Raw genomic sequence first — 15772 nt, 5'->3', positions numbered from 1 at the left:
AATTTTTTTGACTCGCGCTCTTTCTTCCTGTCCGGGTTTTCTGTTTCACCGGCCGCTCATATGCTAATTATCTTCGATAGCAAAGATGGCGGCCTAGCAGCATTGAATTCTTCCCCGTAACGATTTACTAAATTAAGCATTAGTTGACTTTTGGTTCTTAGGAGAAATAACTAATTCCTTACCGCGTTGGGCTTCTAATAGAAGATATGTTATGAGAAAACGCGAAAAGTGTAATTTGAGGAGGAGCAGGCCACTATTAGCCGAGGGTTTCCCGTTGTGTGGCTCTGTGCGCAGCGGAGAAGCTAACTAGCCTTTACCTTCATTTTTTTAAAATGGCTCCGGTGCAGATCGGGTCAGATGGGCAACTCGTCCCACTCGGGGGTCCAGTTGTCTCGGGTCCACAACCACCTGCTCCCGGAACCCCAGCAACACAGGGCGTCAAATTAAGCCTGCTTATTGAATTTCTTCTCCAGAGGACTTACCATGAAATTACCCTACTGGCGGAGCTGTAAGTAACAGTTAGCTTAGCAGGCCGGAGGCGGGCTAACCGGCTAACGTTTGTAAACTTGAGAGAACTTTAAAGCTAGAAATTCCCTGCGTATTATGGATAATGAGGGGTTGTTAAGTAGAAATTGGTGTTAATAACAGACCATAACAGCTTTAAGATAAATGGCCAGATATTTACCACGATTTACATCACTGTTAAAGCTATAGCCAAACTTTTCTGTTAAATAATAGTACATATGGAGTGACACATTTTGATAAACATGTCATTTTGTGTTTTTATTTGTTGTGCTGATTACCCGTAATTCTTGTACTTAATCTAAATAAATCCCGTCTGCTCCATACAAGCTCCTACCTTCACATTACTCCCACCCATAAAGCATTTAATTAGAGTTGATCCGCTTTTATATTCTATCATTATTCTGTTTGCAAGTGTTGATTTTAAATAAGCAAATATTCTGTATGACAACAACAAAATGTTTGCAACTGTGAGGGTCACTGGGTCATGTTATGCTAAAGTTTGAAACGGATTTTAAAGTCATAAAGAAAAAATATTCCTCACAATTATTAGCTTTTAAGTTCTTTTAATTAATGCTTGAGAAAGGGAATGGCATGTACTGATGCAGGGCTAACCCTACCTGTTGTTTTGGCACTGCTGGTCAGCTGGCTTAAAGAAGGCTTCTGCTTTTCCTTGACTTATAAGAAAGGAGAAAAAAAACTGAAAATAGTATAGTAACTATTATGACAGAATATTAGGGCCAGGCTCAAGATTTTTTTTTTTTCGAGAATAAAGTTGTAATAGTAGGATAATAAAGTTATAATACAGCAAAAATAAATTTGTGATATTATGTGAATAAAGTCATAACATTACTAGAATAAAATCGTAACATTATTAGAATAAACTCGTAATATTTCTAGAATAAAGTCATAATATTATGAGAAAAATGTTGAAAAATGAAGAGAATTAAGTCATTATACCACAAAGCTTCGAGCTCTGACCAAAAGCCGATCAGCAGCACCAAAGAGCAACCTGAGTTCACTTTGACATATCGGCCAATTTGATGCTGCTGTGCTAAAATATTCCCTTATTTGTCAAACTGATGCCAAAATATACCTTCACATGATGCTTGATGCTTTAGGGAATAAATGCATAGAAACTCAATTAATAAATCAAATTCTTGGTATTTTTATTTTTTGAGGGGGGTTCACATACCTTCATAAGAGCACTACCTGTTCTATCTTTGAACGGTTTTCCATTCTTGCAACAAAACTAACAACAACAGTAGTGGAGTTTGGAGATGCAATCCACTTCTAATATCTTTAGCTACTCTAATTTATTAAGAAGTTTTGCAATCACACTTTTTCTCTCACTCCGTAATTGGTAGTTGGCTGCATATTTAGCATGCCTTTCCTGGAAATACCTTTCCAAATTAATCTTATTATTTGACAACTTCTCATTACAAAGTAAACATGTAGGCATGTTGTTGTAAACAGTGTGAACATTTCATACTGACCCTTGCCTAGAAGGGGCGGGCATTTATTTTATCTTATCTGGTCATTACAATTTTGATTTATTGTCTTATCATCACTAATTAGTATTCGTGATGAGATCTCAAAAGAATTGATGAATTGTTCATTTTATTTTTAATATATATATTTATATATATTTTTTTTTTTTTCATTGGGGCATTGGCAATTTCGAACAATATTCTTAAATGTTGTTACTGGGATTATTTGTGATTAAAAAGGCCTATTTTAAATTTGTATACTTTTTCAAGATTAGAGTCTAATTGCGGGGCTCTGACTACTGTGGCATGACTTCACAACTATACAGTTATCTAGGAACAACTTCAATATTCTCGTCATCACGATATTGTGACAAAATATCGTTATGAGATTTTAAGGCCATATCACTCAGCCCTATTGCCTAGGTGGGATATTTAATGGAAATTCCTGCAGAAATAAAACTAATGGATTTGCATCACGTGCTAATTTTCTTTGAAAAACCATAGCCAAGCTCAGAGTTCTCCAATTGCTACAACCCTAAAAGTTAGATCAATTTACAAATGCCTGACAATCAGAAGGTCAGAGGTGGTTTGACTGCTTTTTAGTACCAAGAGTTGTTGTGGAAATTCTTTTTATTGATTACGGTGGTACAGGTACAGTGTAAATCCACAAATTTCAAAGGTGTTGATTATTGCCCCTGCCGTTGGTTTGCTATCCACAGCAGTATCCATAAGTGCTTGGGTGGTGATCAGAATAAATTATAAAAAAAAAATAAAGGGAAGTCACCTCACCTCCATTCTAGCCTAGCTGCTGTCAGCATGCCCCAGGGCAGCTGCGGCTACAGGGTAGCTTGCCACCATCAATGTATGAATGACTTAATGCAGTGTTTTGAGCTTTGGAGTCCTGTGACTTGATAAGGCGCTATACGAGGGCAGGCATTTACCATTTATTTGCCATGAAGATCAGACGGCTTTAAAACCTTGTAAGAGGTGTTAATGCTGTCATTTACATTAATCTGAAAACTATTTTGTTTTGCAGGCTCCCCCGAAAGACGGACATGGAGCGGTATGTTTGTTTCTAAATGTTTCCTCTTGTTTATTAGATATAAAAAAAACAACTTTGTTTTTGTGTTTTTTTTTACTCGATGTTTGTTTTTAAACTGCTTTTCTTTCATTTCTTGTTTAATTATTGTAGAGATCTTTGAATTGTCTTTGTAGTGAATTGTGCTATACAAATAACCTTGCCTTGCCTTAAAGGAAAATTGAGATTGTCCAGTTTGCAAGTCGCACCAGGCAGCTTTTTGTACGTCTTCTTGCTCTGGTGAAGTGGGCAAGCAATGCAGGGAAAGTTGAGAAGTGTGCGGTAAGTTGTGTTTAATGAAATCCCACCACTTCATGTCACGTTGCTTATTATCCTGACCTCCGCTCTTTCAAATGGTTTGTGTTGAAACAGATGATTTCTAGCTTCCTGGATCAGCAGGCCATCCTGTTTGTGGATACGGCTGATAGACTGGCTCTGCTAGCGCGGGATGCCCTCGTACACGCCCGCTTACCCAGCTTTGCCATCCCTTTTGCCATCGACGTCCTGACGACAGGGTCATACCCACGCTTGCCCACATGCATACGCGTTAGTCTTAATAGTTCATTTTTTGACAGTTAGAAATTATCCTGGATAAACCAATGATGCAGAATTTGATATTCTGGTTTGTTTGTCTTTCTTATCATATATCTTTCTCTCCCTATTTAGGATAAAATTATTCCTCCAGACCCCATTACTAAAACAGAAAAGCAGACCACTTTAAACCAGCTTAATCAGATTTTACGACACCGCCTTGTCACCACTGACTTACCACCGCAGCTGGCAAATCTCACAGTTGGTAAGCAGTTGAAATATACATAAGGCATTTTAACTGTCTGCTCTTGAACTTCTATTCCTTTGCATTATATAGATTTTATACTTACTCTGTTCCTTTGTGTATTCTTTAGCTAATGGGCGTGTTAAGTTTCGGGTGGAGGGTGAGTTTGAAGCCACTCTAACGGTCATGGGAGACGATCCTGATATTCCCTGGCGGCTCCTGAAGCTGGAAATTCTAGTGGAGGACAAAGAAACTGGAGGTGATGCAGCTAATTATATAATTTTATGTCCATATTAATTACGTGGGCAAGTCTAATGTTTTTAACTCTCCATGCTTCCTTGCAGATGGACGAGCTTTGGTCCACAGCTTGCAGGTGAACTTTATCCACGAGTTGGTCCAGGCACGTCTTTGTGCTGATGAAAAACCCCTACAGGACATGTACAACTGTCTGCGTATCCTTTTAAGATTTGTTTACTTGACTACACCATACTTGCCAACATTAGGTTGTGAAAAATAAATAAAAGATTTTTTTTTCTTTTTGTTTTTAAACCAGATTATTTGGCCCAAAGGGTAACTCTTATTTCTTGCCTTGTATATTAAACCTGACAAAGGAATATTCTTACAATGTTGTTTCTTTGCATTAAGTTATTGATTTTTTTTTTTTTTTAAGGATAATGGGGAAAAAGGCAGTTTTAATCATGAATATGAGTACCATAAGTCTAAATAGTAATATTTAGTTTGCGGTACTGCAGATCAAACTAAAAAGTGTCAATCACTGACTGCCACCATCTAAAGGGTTAATTGGCTGCTGCCATGAAGAAAAGTGCCCACAGCCGCTAAAATTGAACTTCAGATTCATGCAATTTAAAAGAGGAAACTTATTCAAAATAGTAACTTCTCTTACAGTTTGTTTAATTTGTTAGCAGCAGAGATGTTTCTGTGAGTCTACAGAACAGTAAGCTTGCGGGGGATATATGCCACAGTATCTTGTCACTAGGGTTGTCAGATACTATGACCTAGATCACCCACAAGCTTAGTCTTTTCCTTCCCCGAATAATCGGGAGAAATTACTTATAAGGAGTAGAGACACGGGAATGGATTTTCACTCCTATCCCGTCCCACTCCCACAGAAAAAATTTGTTTCCCGATCCCGGGCCAGAGTAGAAATCTAAATCCTGTCTCGTCCCACTCCTGGTGAAATTACTCCCACTCCCATCCTGCTCCCATTCAGAATGACTGCTGCTCCCACACCACTCCCATTCTTGTTGTCTTCAATAAGATTTCTGCCAATACATTGAATCTGAATTTCTTTTGAGCGCGGGTGAAAAACTCAGAGCGGAAGCACTGTTGGTTTTTGGGTCGTGTATTTTTTTTGACTCCCATTATAGCGTAGGCTTCAAGGAAAAAAACTACAAAATGGCGGCGCCAGTACTGGATTGTTTTTCTTTCTATTTTATTTTTTGGCATCGATTCTAGTTTTTTTTAGTTACTATTGGTTTGCTCCTGCTCCCGTCTGCTCCTGTTAATGTTTAATCCTGTACCGGCCCAATCTAGTGATCGTTACTAATACTGACTCCCATCCCACGGGAATCCCATGTGGGATTCCTGAAAAAATGTCAGTCTAGGGAGCTCTGCAGAAAATAACATTAAGAATCAAGAGTCTACTGTGCATTATTGGGGTAGTTGGCCAATATCTCACACAAGGCTTTTTTAGCTGTTTCCCGGTCTGGATAAATGTACAGAACAAAACGGAAAACGTTTTGGGAAAATACTGGTATTTCTAGAATCTGTTTCTTGCAGTTTTACAAGTTGCATTCATCCAACAATCGGACTTGTTTTTTCTTGTCTTTTTTTACACATTCCAAATTCAAAGACAAACCAGTGTAGAAATATCCCATACATTTTGTGTGACTCTTTCCATTTATACTATAAAAAAAATGGCTACAAAACATTAGCAACAGAGATGAAATTTAAAGACATGTATACCTTTCCTTCAACTATTCTGGTTTTGTCCAGCTCTGCTCTGACCCTCTGCAGCAGGGTGTGTGTGTGTGTTAAAGCATATAGAGTATTGACTGATCAACAAGACAGGTGCAGAATTCCAATGAGAGTCACAGCTGCAGTAATGCATCCTGCTTAGCTCCCTTTCATTAATGCCTAAATAACAAAACAGCTTTTTGTTTCTCCCAAAGAAAGAGCAGCACTGTTCCTGCAAGCATTGGTCATTGGAGGTGTTTTTTTTTTATATGTGTGTGTGTGTGTGTGTGTGTGTGTACCCTTCTACACCTGCTGACATGTTTATGAAAAATAGCTAGATTAAATGTTCCTGCCAATTGCAGAATATCATGTATTTAGTTAAAAAATAACATCAGACCAAAACAATTTTGCCACAGTCTTCAAATGTGTTTCTGGTGAGATGTAGCTTTCATGTTGAAAGAGAAAGTAGTCACTTTGCTATAATCAAAGTCTTAATCAAGCAAGTCTGCGCTAATCACAATGCTAATCAGTACATCTCTGCACTCCCTTTCACCCACTAGCATGTCAAAGAGCAGTCTGTGTGAGGCACAGACAGCCCTTTAACTAATAATCTACATCTTGAAGGATGTGCAAGTTTGTGTGTTTTGAATGTTGATGACAGGAAAAGTAAGATACTCAACCATCTACCTTGATCTGTAAATTTCCTCCCAGCACACTTTCTTTAACTGCACCCTGCCCAGATTCCTTTTGTTTGTCACTGCAGCTCGAAGTGCTCCATTCTCAGACACTCATGCTGATCAGAGAGCGATGGGGAGACTTGGTGCAGGAGGAGAAATATGTTCCAGCAAAATACCTCACGCTTTCTGTCTGGAAGTGAGACTTCTAAGCTTTTTAAAAAGGAAAAAAAAAGGGGCTATAAATAGAGAAACATTAAAAATTTACCAAATGCTTTTTTGGTTTCCTTTCAGCCAACAGGTTTTGGGTCGAAAAACGGGCACAGCGTCCGTGCATAAAGTAACAATCAAGATCGATGAATCAGATGGATCTAAGCCATTGCAAATATGTCATGAACCTGCGCTTCCTTCCTGTGACTCCAAGTTAATGGAGCGAGCAATGAAGGTAAAGAAATGGGTTGTGTTCCGAAAGTAATGAAAAATTTAAGCCATTAAGATTTCCAAAATAACAAAATAAATGCTTATATAGTAATTATATGTTTTCTTTTTGTCTAGATTGACCATCTATCAGTGGAGAAACTGTTGATTGACAGCGTGCACGCCCGCGCCCATCAGAAGCTGCAGGAACTCAAGGCCATTTTAAAGACCAGCAATCCCAGTGACAGCTGTATGTCTTTTACCTTCAGTTGGCAGAATCATTAAAGAAATCTGTTAGAAATCTGTTGCTAAGCTTATAAACCAGCGCCCTCAATAGATGATTGTCAAACACACTGATGTAGGATCATTTTTAAACTGTGGAAAATCCCTCCATTTGAATACTTCAGTAAGGGGAACGTTTTTATTTTTTTGCTTGCTAATTTTTTCATGATATCTAGAGAAAATAGTCTTGAGGCGGGCACAGAGATTGCTCACTGCCCTCTCTGGCCACATGCTCTTAGATCATTATGCTGCTGAGGCGTATTAATCACTGTGTCCTACCTCCATTTGCAGAATTGTTTTAAACTAGTCAAAATGGATGTTTAGCTTGAAGGATGAATGCCACAGCATGGAAAGTGGTTTTAAGTCCAGAAGTAAACTGGGCCACTCTCATTTACCTTCTTTCTTTGATATTCGTCTGTGGCCTTTTCTGTCCATCTGATTGTTTTATAATTTTTTATTTCCTCTTGGAATTATTCAGATTGGTTGGCTCGCCTCAGGAAGAGGCAACTATGAGAGTGGACTATGAGGAATAAGTTGAGCTTTAGGCTCATTCAGTTTTGGTGATTTCTAGACCTGATTGGTTTTGGTGGCCAAATAAATGAAATCACTTTACAAGAAATCCCAAACGTATGAAGGGAACTGTAGTTTATTACTTTTGATTTTGGTTTATAATCACCAATTTTTCGGGTGTCAGTCTGGTTGATTTGTCTGGTGAATGTTTAACAATCATATTTAGAGTCAAATAATAGTTTTATTCTCCTGTATATGTTTCTCCAGCATTCATTGAAACTGCTTTGCCCACATTGGTTATTCCCATCCTTGAGCCTTGTGGTCGCTCAGAGTGCCTGCACATTTTTGTCGATCTTCATTCTGGCATGTTTCAACCCATGCTTTATGGATTAGGTAAGCAGTAGCAAACGGTAACTCTAATCTAAACTTGGTTCTTATGCCACTCGTGTGTCATTTCTATTTTTTTTTATAACAAACAGCCCGTAAATTATTTATTCTTGTATTTTAATTTGGTTACTTGTAATTTGTGGTCGTTTTCAGTTAAACATGGAGGTGCTAATTTTTGTCTGCTTGTGTTTAAGGCATTGCTAATACATGCATCTTGTTATGATGGTGATTGATTGTTTTTTCTCACCTTTCTGATCCTTAAAACATGGTTCGTTTGTTTTTTCATAGATCAGTCCATGCTGGATGATATTGAAAAGAACATCAATGATGATATGAAACGCATACTTTCTTGGCTTCAGCAGCTCAAGTAAGTTAAATATATTAAGACTATTTCTAGCTGCTAAAGGAATAACAGTGAATTGATTGCGAGAAATTATTTTTACTGGTGTTTAAAGTGATAAATTACAGGTAATATCAATTAATGGGACATACTATTCTTTTAAATAAATAAAAAGATGAAAGTGAGGCTGTTTGTCAGTGAATCCATCACCAAAGAGCACAATTATGCTTCTTATGAAAAAAATAATGCCATTAAAAAACAAAATAAAAAAAAAGGTTTGGGATTTTTTTTCTTTTCTTTTTGCCAATAATTGTATATGTATATTTTAAAAAATCGTATTGCCTTTGGAATATTTAATGTTAATTGTTCACAAATGTAGGAATTTGCCTTTGGCTTCACATGGTGGTTAGAAAAACAACAACAAAAGAATTAAAAGCACAATAAGGTAATAAATAAACAGATACATTTCTATTTTGAAGAAATGGCCCAGGATTAACACTGTTGCATTTGGGATAAAAGATTTTTGGCTGCTCCATATCGCCCTCTACAGGAGAGCTAAATAAATCACCAAAACAGCTGGTGACCTCAGCACAATCGGCCCTATCCACAACTCCACTACTTCCTGAACATTCTTTACTGGATGAACCAATTAATCCAGGTGCCCCTAACCTCAGTAACCATGACAACAATGGAAGAACACACCTGGATTAATCGGTTCATCCAGTAAAAGACAGGAAACCAAGAAGCTGCCTCAAAGCAGATCTAAAGTGCTTTCAGTTTTGGTTGATTTTGGTTCCCCTCAGTGGACAAAAGCTGTAATTTTTTTGCCTGAAGGGAGACCGTATTTCCCATGAGGAGCAGCGCATTGTCTGAAAAAAAAAAAGATCAACCGGTCGTTTCCAGTGCTGTTAGAAAGACGATTATCTAATGACTCGAACTGTGGCGAAACGATGTCATGTGACGATGTTAAAAATTTGGTGCCGTATTCCTGCTCTGCTGCTGCCCCTACTCCACCTCCCCTGACTTGTCAGCGAGTGATGTGGTTATGAATTTAGAACCTTGAAATAGATGTTATTTTTGATAATTTCAAAATAAGCACACACAGATCCCAACCACAAGGTGCCACAATGCTTGAATGTCAACCCTGCATAATTTCCACTAATATACAGTCTCTTAGGGACACTTAGTCGCATCGACCTCCATCTTTTTAACAAATGGGGAAAGGGGCAAGTGACGTAAGCCGTAAAGCGGTCTGTCTATTTGTAGTTGTTTTGTGCGGCGAGGTTACTGACATCTTTTGTATTTATTTTTCAACAAAACAAAAAAAACAGTTTTTGATGCTAGCATGACTTAAACCCTGCAGTACAGTGCCGTGCATGTTTTAGATGTTTCTCTGCTTTAACACACCTGATTCAGATGATGGCAGTTCAGTATAGCCTGTTAGTCTGCCATCAGTTAAAAATGAACAGGCTTTACTGAACTACAATTGTCTGAGTCAGATGTGTTAAATCAGGGAAACATCTAAAACATGCAGGGCAGTTTGCCTGGAGGAGAAAAACAACGACTTAAACAATAGTGTCTGTTTGGATAGGATATGGCCAAAACTTATACCCTAATTGATTTAAATATAGTTTTGATATCTATATGAAATACATAAAAGCCTCAAATGGACTCTCAAGAATACCCACATACTCTGTGACAATTGTTTTTTTTTTCTAAATTTATAGAACTCCTGTCTTAAAACATGTTACAAATATTTGCTTTAAAAAGATCCAAATGCACAAAAGTACAGAAAACCTAAATACTGTAATGTATGTTGAAATGTCGATGTCATACTGAAGTAAATCACGCTGAGATTGATGTTAAATTATAATCCCGCTACAGATTTTGTGTATTTTCTCAATGTAGACACCTAATTTTGAGATCTTCTTAAGGGTGCTAACATTTCCAAACCATGATTACTCCTCTGCAAACAGAGTTTAAAAGCAATAGAAAATAAAATTATCTAACTTTTTTGTATTTTGTTTGGTCTTCCTCTTCTTTGCTTCCAGTCTCGCGCTCCCCGGCTTTCTTGCTTCCTGGAGTTAGTCCCTGATAGTAGAGTTACCAATTTGTAGTTAAAAAAAAAAAATATCTATTTTCTTTTCCTCATTTTACATTTGTGAATGACACCAAAAATAGCTTATATCGAGTTGATCTCAGCAATGGCATCGCCACTAAAGTGTGTTTCTTGTCCATGCAGGGTGGTTGGGCTTTCTTAAGCTTTCAAGGCTAATGCACCTCTAAGAATATTTAATCTTAGATGTTATTATAGTTTCTATATTTTCCTTTTTAGAAGATAAAAATGTCTGTATGTTTGATTAAACTTCTTTCCACAAACCCTCCTACTGCAAACATGTTCATCAGAAGATAAGTTAAGATAAACGACTTGTACACTTCTGCCCCCTTGTGGTTATGTCAAAACATTTAACTATATGCTATTTACTTACATGGAATGTGGGTGTAGACCCATTTGCTCATTTCATTCATTTAGGTCAGAAAACCATTGCTATTTAAAAACGATGTTAACTTCGACCCCTATCGATGAGTTGTTATTGTTGGACACAATGAGCGTAATGAAAAGATCTACTTCCTACTCTTTCTGGCTAGGTTCTGGTTGGGGGAGCAGCGATGTCGACAGTCAGTGAAACACCTCCCCACCGTTTGCTCAGACATCCTTCATCTCTCCAATTCATCCTCTCACCCAGTCGGCAACTTATCGAAGCACAAACTCTTCATCAAGCTCACTCGTCTCCCACAGTACTACATTGTGAGCTTACTTGTTACCTTATGATATATGGTTTTATTTTTATGCTTTCTTTAAAATCTTTTTGGTTTTTTTTTCCTCCTGCACAGGTGGTGGAAATGCTTGAAGTGCCTAGTAGTCCCACATCATTACAGTACAAATACTACTTCCTATCAGTTTGTCAGTTAGAGGGAGAGGATGGGCCTATGAGTGCACAACTCTTTCAGCTTTTTAAACCCAACCTGGAGCACCTTGTCCAGGACCCAACAACAGGGAGAGAGACTCGACCCGGATCAAAAAGAAAGGTACCTGTACAATAAGTAGTGACTGATAGAGATTAAAACTTCCTCTAAATCTGCGTGGTTGATAATTAGATGATGGATGAACAGATACAAATGCATCCAAAACAATCTGATTTTATCTTAATCTGTTTTAAACTCTATTTGCATTTCACTCTTTTTTTGTTGGTCCATTACAATAGAAGCCAAGTCGAATATTTTGGTAGAAGTGTGATATTGTTGGGGGAAATATCAGGAAGAAGAAAAGTATCTGACCACAATATCACCCTAATCATTTTTCTGCCCTTTAGATTGTGGGAGATCAAGGGGACTCTGAGCCTAAGAAACCCAAAAGGTCTGGAGAAATGTGTGCTTTCAACAAAGAGCTGGCTCATCTCGTAGCCATATGCGATACCAACATGCCTTTTATTGGTCTCAGAACGGAGGTCAGTCCGGGTTATGTAACATTCTGTGTTGCTGGATTGAAGGCTGGTGGTTTCCATCTGATCTTCCATGTTCTTCTTTGTTTTTCCGAGTAGCTTTCTAACATGGGCATTCCGAACGAGGGAGTCCAGGTGGAAGGAGATGGAAGTAGTCATGCAATACGACTGCTAAAGTAATACAAACCTGCACGCTTTCGTGTGTGTCATGTTTTTTAAGCTGTAGGAGGCTAAACTATTTTGGCTCTTTTTTTCTAGGATCCCCCGTTGTAGAGACGTTGGGGAGGAGACCAGGAGAGCTTTGGAGCGCTCTCTCCTGGACAGTACCATTCGCTTGCAGGGCAGGAATAACCGAACCTGGGTGGCTGAGTTGGTGCTGGCCAACTGTCCTCTCAGCAGCACAAACAGCAAGGAACAAGGTGCTTTCGCTTTTACCAGAAACAATATTTAATTACCTAAAAAACTGCTATTACTGTAGCATTTCGTTATTCAGAAAATTGTAACCAATAGTGTAAAATAGTTTGTTTCTTTATTCTATTTATATAGAATAATGTTCCTCTGCCTTCTCTGTTCTGTTAGCCCCCACACGGCATGTGTATTTGACCTATGAAAACCCTCTGTCCGAGCCGGTGGGTGGGAGGAAGGTTGTGGAGATGTTCCTAAACGACTGGAAAGCCATCAGCCAGCTCTATCAATGTGTTCTGAACTTTTCTCGTGCACTGCCAGGTAGGTGTTTGCCTTCGCCGTCACTTTTGGTAAAAACAGTGCCTCACATGAAGACTTTGAAATGATTTTCAGATGTTTGTCTGTTTTCTAGCCTTTAAAAGAATCCACCGTTTGTTTTCTATCCATTTCTTTATTCATCATTCTGACCACCTTGCTGCTTATCTGTCAGTCCCTTTGATTGTCCGTCTCTACATCCATCTGCCATCTATCCATTTGTCCTTAACTTCCTCTATTTGAGTTTTGTCTCTCTGTTAATACATTTTCTAACAGCATCATTTTTATAGGTTCAGTATTTTAAAGATCTGTGTTTTAAATTAAAGCTTGGAAAGGAAGGAGATTCTGACATGAAAATGTCTGAACCCTGCATCTTTCAGGCTCCTTTAGGGTTTCTTTAATGTTATATTTTAGATTAAATGTTAGTGTCCTGGTAAACATATTTCAAACGCTGGGATTTTTTCCTTTCAGAAATGCCACCTTACCTTAGCCAGTTCTCTGAGGTGCGGCTGTATAACTACCGTAAGCTGGTGCTGTGCTACGGCTCCACCAAAGGAAGCTCCGTCACCATCCAGTGGAACTCCAACACGCAGCGCTTCCACCTGGCCCTGGGCACTGTGGGGCCCAACTCGGGCTGCTCCAACTGCCATAACATCATCCTCCATCAGCTGCAGGAGATGTTCAACAAGAACCCAAATGTGATGCAGCTGCTGCAGGTACACAGTCAAACCTTTAAGACGACTTTGTTTGTTACACATGACATTCGTTGTGAATATTAAAACAAAAAAACATTTTTTTAAATCGTTTCTTTGTGTTTGTCCAGGTGCTCTACGACACCCAAGCTCCTCTCAATGCAATCAACAAGCTACCGACAGTGCCCATGCTGGGGCTCACCCAGCGCACCAACACTGCCTACCAGTGTTTCTCCATTCTGCCCCAGTCGCCCACACATATCCGCCTGGCGTTCCGTAACATGTACTGCATCGACATTTACTGCCGCAGCCGAGGAGTGGTGGCCATCCGAGACGGAGCCTACAGCCTGTTTGACAACACTAAGATTGTGGAAGGATTTTACCCCGCTCCAGGACTGAAGGTAAGCAGGAGGAAGAAAAGAGAGAATCGTTCTTTTTCCCTGTTTGGCTTTATTGCTTTACTTTTCTTTGTCCTCTCTCCCTTTAGACATTCCTTAACATGTTTGTAGACAGCAATCAAGATGCCCGCAGGCGTTCAGTCAACGAGGATGACAACCCTCCCTCCCCTGTAGGTGTAGATGTGATGGACAGTCTGATGACCCAGCTCCAGTCTCATCAGCAGGCCCAGCCTATGAGAGGAGGCGGTGGGGGTGTATACCCACCGCTTACGTCGCCACCACCAAATTATCTTGCCAATGTAACTCCATCGCCTTCCATGATGCCCACCCAGTCCCCAGGTAAGGGGCCTCAGGGTTCTCTCCTATATTTGAGAGTGTGGAGCTTTTTTTAACATTTTTTTTATCATCTCATCAAGGCACCTGGCATTTCTCAGTTCTTTTTGTTTATTTTAAAGAATTTTTTGTCGTCAACCTTCATGCCCGCCGACATATTTGTGTCCAGGCCAAACTGTTTGTCACAGAAGCAGAGAAAAAGCTTATGCAACCATGTGTGTGCCCTTTTTAGTTTTGTAGGAACATGGGATTATTTGTCTCTCATGCAACATATGCTCACATCACAGCTGAGAAGAAGCAAAGCATGTGTTCATTTATGCCCCCCCCCCTCCCATTGATCTCCATCTCAGCCCACCAAACACAGGCTGCAGCTTTTCTGTCCAGCTTCAGCTCGGATGCCGATGAGAGATTGCGAGCGTGTGTGAGGGCAGCAGTTTTCATCCATGGAGTCTTATGAGCCATTCGATGTATGTATGTGTGTGTATGCAGGGAACATCCATGCCTCTGGCTCCCCTAGTGGAGCTCTGAGGGCACCCTCTCCTTTTGGCCCCACCCCGTCTCCATCGTCTCTGGGCATAGCCATGGGCCAGACCAGCTTTGCCAGTCCCCACGGTAAGCAGCAGGGAGGGCCGTAAAATCCTCTCTGCTAGCTAAAGGCTTGAATGGGCTGAACTGAACATGAGTTGGGCTTTCTGTAGACTGTAAACATTTAAGAGACGGTTATGAGGCCAGGGCACACAGTGGTGTCTTTCTTTTGATTTTTTTTATTATGACTAATTGTAAAGTTTCATGATTGTCTCCCTTCTACCTAGGTCCTCTGGACCCCAGCTCTCCTTACACCATGGTGTCTCCCAGCCATAGGGGCCAGTGGCCCGGCTCACCGCAGGTTTCAGGACCTTCTCCTGGGGCCAGAATCCCTGGCATGTCTCCTGGTAATCCTTCCCTGCACTCACCTATTCCTGACCCCAATTCTCCACGTGCTGGGAGTAGTAAGTACCACGCTCCTGCTAACACTCACTTAAGAGCTGCATAATGTCTCTTAAACGCATCATCGTTGAAATATCAGTCTTAGCTTTGATCAAAATTTTGTATAAATGCAATATTTGTTGGTTATAACAGTCTAAAAGTCTCACAGCAGGAAAAAGTAATTTTTAGGTAATTTCAATTTTTCTTTAAAAGGTTTAGTTTTCTTCTGGCTCGGGTTCAGATTCCTTCATTGTCAGTTTGACAAACTCATTTCCTGGTGACACATTAATTAACCTCTTCTTTATTCATAAATAGCTCAGATACAAAACAGCTTTGAATGTAAAAAAAAAAAAACATTTCCTGGTAGATGCCTTTATGTAGGTGCTTCTAAATCAGTTTGAAATCGGAAATGTCACAGGGCTCCTCTCCCCTCAGTCACAGCTTCCACCCTCCAGGGGGTCGATGTAGGTTCATTCTGGTGGCAACTAGGTGTAGTGAGTCAAAATAAAACCTTAAAGGAATAGTACACCCAAAACATGATTAGCCTTCATTTTCTACTCACCCCCATGCTGAACAACACTCTGAAGTACTTTTTTGATATCTCAAATGCATCTGGAGATCTGGGAGGCTTCTTGCTGTCTGCTGACATTCAAATAATGGAGGTCTTTGGCTTTCATGAAACAAAGTTCCATAAAAGCGCACATAAAA

General features: G+C 39.5%; 1 protein-coding gene across 2 annotated transcripts in view; it reads left to right on the top strand.

Moving 5' to 3' along the window:
* The first annotated feature begins 76 nt into the window (after positions 1–76).
* Positions 77–15772, top strand: part of med14 (mediator complex subunit 14) — a 19814-nt gene continuing 4118 nt past the window's right edge. Inside the window, exons 1-23 of one of the 2 annotated variants that reach the window (XM_015397224.1) lie at positions 77–508; positions 3049–3075; positions 3267–3372; positions 3463–3636; positions 3757–3886; positions 3996–4124; positions 4210–4317; positions 6583–6715; positions 6811–6961; positions 7072–7183; positions 7993–8118; positions 8401–8479; positions 11102–11261; positions 11348–11542; positions 11827–11961; positions 12055–12131; positions 12214–12374; positions 12535–12681; positions 13147–13391; positions 13499–13768; positions 13855–14104; positions 14588–14710; positions 14911–15087. In XM_015397224.1, coding sequence (XP_015252710.1) covers positions 333–508; positions 3049–3075; positions 3267–3372; positions 3463–3636; positions 3757–3886; positions 3996–4124; positions 4210–4317; positions 6583–6715; positions 6811–6961; positions 7072–7183; positions 7993–8118; positions 8401–8479; positions 11102–11261; positions 11348–11542; positions 11827–11961; positions 12055–12131; positions 12214–12374; positions 12535–12681; positions 13147–13391; positions 13499–13768; positions 13855–14104; positions 14588–14710; positions 14911–15087 — 3391 coding nt within the window. In that variant the 5' untranslated portion in view covers positions 77–332. The remainder of the gene's footprint in view (positions 509–3048; positions 3076–3266; positions 3373–3462; positions 3637–3756; positions 3887–3995; positions 4125–4209; positions 4318–6582; positions 6716–6810; positions 6962–7071; positions 7184–7992; positions 8119–8400; positions 8480–11101; positions 11262–11347; positions 11543–11826; positions 11962–12054; positions 12132–12213; positions 12375–12534; positions 12682–13146; positions 13392–13498; positions 13769–13854; positions 14105–14587; positions 14711–14910; positions 15088–15772) is intronic. The other variant, XM_015397225.1, reaches the window with a different exon arrangement.

The sequence above is a fragment of the Cyprinodon variegatus genome, unplaced genomic scaffold, assembly GCF_000732505.1.
Source record: "Cyprinodon variegatus isolate N-32 unplaced genomic scaffold, C_variegatus-1.0 Scaffold844, whole genome shotgun sequence".
In the NCBI taxonomy this organism is placed as follows: domain Eukaryota; kingdom Metazoa; phylum Chordata; class Actinopteri; order Cyprinodontiformes; family Cyprinodontidae; genus Cyprinodon; species Cyprinodon variegatus.
Note: the sequence above shows the minus strand (reverse complement) of the source record. Positions and strands in the feature narration are given on the sequence as shown.